Genomic DNA, 6,000 nt, shown 5'->3' on the forward strand with positions numbered 1-6,000 from the left:
AAAACCAACTCAGGAATCGCTGACTTGGTGGGATGTTAAATCAACTCCCCAAAATACATAGCAGAACTTCAATACAGAAGCAGACACAGCTCTGGAGATCTTTTATCTCCCTCAAACAAGTACATTCAATTTTCAAAACACAGATATTTAAGAGAATCATGACAATGCAGGAAACAGTATCATTTTATTCAGACTAAAGAAAAAATAATACACATTTCCTAAGTCAAACTAACTGGCTGCTGGAATATATTATTTGCAGGACTCCTTAACACCAGTTTTTGAACTGACACTTTTCATTTCTGAGCAAGATGATATGTTCAAACGGAAGCCACAGATATCATGAGGAAGCTACTGAGGGAGGTGTTATGACTTATTTTTAGGCAGACCAGATTGTAATATTTTCTCCTGGCTGAAAGCAGGTGAAATCAAATTTGTATCATCTTATCAGTAATATACTGATTTCACACTTAAAGCTTAAAACCTCTTGGACCCAGACAACAGAAACTCTTTGACTGTTACTTAAACTGCTTCAAGAGGCAGCAATCAAACTTAGGGTCCCAGTTCTCTACTTTATTGAATATACAATGCTTACAAGCCCTGTCAGGTATGGAGTTGTCATTCTTGATGGACCCCTGTCCATCAAGACACTGCTGTAAGGACTGGAAGGAGATACATTCGAAAGAAAGACAGGATGTGTGCATTAGCTTCTGATATGAAAAAGTAAACTCAAAGAGTGTCACCTTCAAATGCCAGAAATAAAATTTCTGACATTACAATATCTGTCCTTTTCCTCTTTAGAATTGATTCCTTTGTCATGTGTTTTTGCAGACCTTAAAATTAACATAGATCTGTTTATATTCACTACTGTAATCCTGCAATAGAGTCGTCAATGTCAACAGAACACATGAAATACACTGTGTTACAGCAAGGGCAGTTTGGTGGATTTCAGCATATTGGAAATTAGGAGCCAGAACAATTATCTTTTCTGATGGGTATATGGAAACAATGGAAAAGGGAAGATTAGTAACAAGTTTTGTGAGTCCTGTTTCCTTTTAAAACAGAGAGCAAAGATTTAATTTCTGAGTTGCCAGCTCTTGGCTGAAATGATTAGGCTGAACTGTCCATGGCTACAATGAACAAGACTATCAGTAAACTTGATACTAGGTTCCTGAAGGATACTTAGCAACTCCTTTCACTGCTCTATTTGTAAAGGATTCAATCATGTTAAGCCATATAAACTTTATAAACTTACACTATAGCACAACTGGTACCATCCCGTGCTACAAAGAGCTATATTTTGGAGAAGCATTAAATTGAGTTTAGGTGTAAAAACTTGCTCAAACCAGCAATATTTTTGTTTTGCATTGTGCTGAATGTCAAAGCCAGTTTTGTCTCCTTTCCCTCTCCTGGTGTGACAGCTTTGCCCAGTGTAACTACACACACCAGTTAACTGTGCAGTGCAATTCACAGAGAGACAACCAAATAAAATGAATAAACATGCATGACAGAGCACAACAGACGAAAGTTAATACTCTGCAAAATTGAAATATAACAATTGCAGCGGAAAAATATCACCAATTTCATCACTGTAAATTTATGGTATTTTTTAGAATATGTCCTTTACTGTTTCATGCAAGAAGACTTTCTTTCAGGGACCTGGCAGATTACAAGTGCTTGCGGCAGAGACACGGAACCCAGTTTTCATGGGAAAACTGCCTAAATTAATAAGCCAGTTTAGGTTTGTTTTGGTTGGGAAGGAGGAAGAGCAGGCTGTTTGTTTCATGGAAAGTTGCTAAGGAAATGAATATGTAGCCATAGATTTTCTAAAAATAAAACACTATTTTTCACTGCAGAAACTCTGCACTTTATAAAGAACAAATTCACTCACACACACACACACAAATTATCATAGATTTAGACGTATTTGACTTAAACATCAATCTTTATCAATCTCAAAAGCCTTGGGGTACAAAGTGGAAAGAAGAAAGAAATGCACTTTCATCCCTTAGCTGCCTCAGTCTTTCAAGAGTGCAAATATGAAAAGACTCACTCATTTCTGACTTTAACTAAGCTCAACTTTACCACCTTTTGATGGTATCTTTATCAAAAGATACCATCAAAAGATGCTATCTTTTTGCAAGTCTTTGGAGTTAAAATATTCTTACAAAGCACTCAAAATCTAAAACCAGAAATTCTACATGTGCTATGATATCTACAGCTAAAGTACCAACACAGAGCTAGACAATCCCCAAGATTTTTCTTTTTCAGCTTTAGACTGAAACCTAAGCTCAGAAACAGCCTTCTCTCCATTGTCAAAAAGAATATGATTAAACTATGAAACTATGTACTCACAACTTCTATGTACTCTTTACAGAGAAACACAAGAGACTATAAACTTCCATCAATATGTTAAAATTCAATTATTTTTTACTGTAGGCAAGGACAATCTCCAAACTAATTGCATTCTATTTGGTGCCAAATACATTCTACATTAATGACAGCTGCCAAAACAACAAACATCTTCATCCTGCAAGCTATCCTCTAAGTTTCTGAAAGATCACATCCAAGAAGGGCATCAAGGTACAAAAGTCAACATCCTGAGAAATACCTATTTACCAATTGAAACACTGGAAATTTCACAGAAAAGTAGAAGGTTGGACCAGCTGAGTTAGCCGTAACTGACCCCTTTACATGGTCAGGAACTAGCCTGCAAGTATTGCAGAATCCCTTTTGTAGAACAAGGCTTTCCCAGGATGCTGCCACTGAAATACCACATGCTCCCTCTTATTTCTACATAGTCCTATTATTTTTCTTGGCTTATAGATTCACTAGAAACCATACTAAGATAACATATTATTATACATAATCATCTGTTGTGCATCTGGCTTATGGAAGCACTGGAACAATGGAGGCCTTTCTTTCAAACTTCATATTTATATGGAAAAAAACCCCACAACCCTTCTAATATTTCCATACACAGTTTAAAAGAAGAAGCTGAATAATCTGCCACTTGCTAAATGGAGGATAGGATCAGAGACCTTTTCAAACAGCATGGTTTCATGTACACATATAGGCCAAAAACATGTACGAAACACATTATTAAAGTACTTACAGAGGAACATTCACTTCTTTTCTGTTTTATTTGCATGTGAAAGCAAACACTTCAATGCCCCTTGACTTTACTTTGTTCCTTCATAAACTGTGTCAGAAAACTGAATCCAGATGTCCAAAGGACTTTAAAAACCAGTAGAAATTATCAAATACTAAAATATATCTCTGCTCCCAAATGAAATCCAATTCATCATCAGTTTTATATAATAACCTGTTATTAAATACTTAGTGCAAATTTTGTAGGACACCTTTTAATAAAATTGCCTATTACTTTTAGCAAGACTCTAAACAAGATTTTCATCCAGAAGTGTATGGTTTGGCCTTTCCTGAGAAAACACAATGCCTATGGGCTGAACTTCCATATGCTTCCCAGAAACATAAGCACCCAGATTAAAAACTGTAATGCAAATAGCTTTGTGTCTATTCACTTTGCAAACTTCAATTGGTACCTGACCATTTAGAACTAGTTAGGGTCATTTACACAAATAATAAATTAAATGTCCTTACTTACAGTCCCTTTATCTGCTTTGGCTGATACCACTACAGAAAAATCTCAGTCTCACTGTTCATACCTATTGCAATTTCCTCAGTCAAATACAAACCCACAAGAACAGAAATTACACCAAAGACTGACACTGAATGAGTTGTGTTCAGCAAGTTCAGAAAAAGTAAACATGGAAGTAAATTCAGGAAATAATACAAGGGGTTTAGTTAAGTCCTTCAGTCTCCAAACTACACCATTAGGTGACATGATTTCAAGGCTTCATATTTGTAGTAACTATCCCCTGGGGCATCACTAATTCTGTGTACCTTTTGGATAAAAGTTAACAGTCTTCTGATAATGTAATGAGCCATTCCCAACATTCCCACCCTTCAAAGTGTTGCAAGTGATGTTTTCACAGGTGGAAACTCACAGGACATCACATCTAGCATTATAATTTACTAAACATTGCAGCACACTACTGAACTGCCCCAAGACATCCATTATTATGGCAAGAACACAGCTAGGTAATTAAGTAGAGAGTGAAGGAAGCATGGTGTAGGCTAACTTCAAGGAACCAGTCCACTTCCTATGGAAATATGGAAATTGTCTACAATACAACAAACATGGATAGCTTGCCATCACTCCAGGAATCCGGTTACCAGAAAAGCAGCATGTTACCATTAGTGTGTACACTGTACACAATACGCTGTTTTCACCCTACAAAAACTCCAAAATGTGCAGCTTCAGACAAAGCTATACTTGCCTCTTAAGATTCTAAGAATGTCTCTGGAAATAAGGAAAATACATCCTCAAAACAGATGGTTAGGAACAATGTAGGAACCTATTTTGTTGTGTATTTATACATACATAATAAATACATTAAAATATATTTTATATATTTATGTTCATAAATAAAGCACTTAGACACATTCAAGCAAAAATAGGATAGTAGAAAAAATGCCACTCTGACAACTCTGAGTATGTTTTAAGTAAATAAATGATGCTAAATGGAATTCACTCGGTAAGCATACTCTTAATATTCCATAGCTCCCTGGAAAAATAGCAAGATAAGGCAAGTTTCCACCTGATGTTTTTATGACAATGCTCTCTGCTAATGCTCCTGAAGACTGAAAGACGTGAAGGATTGTAGTTCCAGTTATAATTATTATGGTGATTATCATAAGTTATACTAATGTGTGTTAAACATGGACTTCAAAGTAATAAGGTCCAGGGCACTTTACAACGGAAATCAATAGCCCAAACTCAATTTTTAATTTGAGGAAGCCAATTCACAGAGAGTCTACAGGACCTGCTGTAGGTCACCCAGGCTGTGCCTTAAAAATTCAGCAAATCAACCTCCAGCGTTCCTTGTGTCTGATCAAAAACTCACCTGGGAACATGGGCTGGTGTGAACTCTCTATATCACCTCAAATTCCACATTTCATTTTCATGTTTATAAAACATAATACCAGCCTCAGATGGTCAGGCTGGCTCATACAGGAACATGGCTCAGCTGTTCACCTAACTATGGCCTATGAAAACCAAGTCCACGTGCATGCCAGTGGGAAACCCTGGATCATGTGGCTGTGATCCTGGGCATCTCAGTGATCGCCATCCCACCTGCAGCAGGGCTGCCCCTGTATTACACAGAGCACATAATAACAAACACAAAATCACGGCCTCTCCAGAAGCAGCTGCCTCGGCCAAACAAGGAGCAGGGATCCCTAATTTCTGTCCCAACGTGCTCTGGGTACCTGGTGCCACACGCCAGGCTGGAGAAGGGGCTATGGGAGAAAAGGGGCCACCTTCGCCCGCCCCATCGAGAAGAGGGGCACCCTGCATTGCCCCCCTTCGAGAAGACGGAGCCCCCGAGGGCGGGGTGTCCCGGGCGGGGCAGGCAGCACGGAGCCCCGCCGGACGCGCCGGTACCTCTGAGGGCCTGGTGCATCCCCCCGATGCCGCTGTACAGCTCCAGCACCCGCAGCGCCGCCATGCTCGGCCCGCCGGCCCGCCCGGCGCCTCCCCGAGCGCCGCCCGCCCGTTCCGCCGCTCTTTGGTTCCCCCCGCCCGCCCCGGCCTGCGCCGCCCCGGAGCGGCGGCGGCCTGAGCTTGGGGGTCGCTCGGGGAACCACGGGTGGGATCGGCCCCGCAGGACGAGGCCACCCCCGGCTCAGCCGACCCTGCCGCCCCCTAAGGTGTCCGTAGGGCGGCTCAGCCACCTGCGCCCTCCTGGCCATGACGGGGCGGGGGAGGCACCCGCTGCCCGCCGTGACCCCCTGGGGGCCGGTCAGGCCGAAGCAGGGCAGGCAGAGAATGGCTGTGCGGGGTGGCAGAGGGGCTGCTCCTCATGAGGGGGGGACGTGTGTGCTGGCCCGAATGGCTGTGCGGGGTGGCAGAGGGGCTGC

The 6,000-nt window shown here is 41.2% G+C and overlaps 1 protein-coding gene across 1 annotated transcript in view; it reads right to left on the reverse strand.

Moving 5' to 3' along the window:
- The window catches only part of TRDMT1 (tRNA aspartic acid methyltransferase 1), a 28,812-nt gene extending 23,210 nt beyond the window's left edge, over positions 1-5,602 (reverse strand). Inside the window, exon 1 of the mRNA XM_084221036.1 lies at positions 5,525-5,602. Within this exon, the coding sequence (XP_084077162.1) occupies positions 5,525-5,588 (64 nt within the window). The 5' untranslated portion in view covers positions 5,589-5,602. The remainder of the gene's footprint in view (positions 1-5,524) is intronic.
- Positions 5,603-6,000: the final 398 nt, after the last annotated feature.

The sequence above is a fragment of the Fringilla coelebs genome (assembly GCF_963513975.1).
Source record: "Fringilla coelebs genome assembly, chromosome: 1".
Classification (NCBI taxonomy): Eukaryota; Metazoa; Chordata; class Aves; order Passeriformes; family Fringillidae; genus Fringilla; species Fringilla coelebs.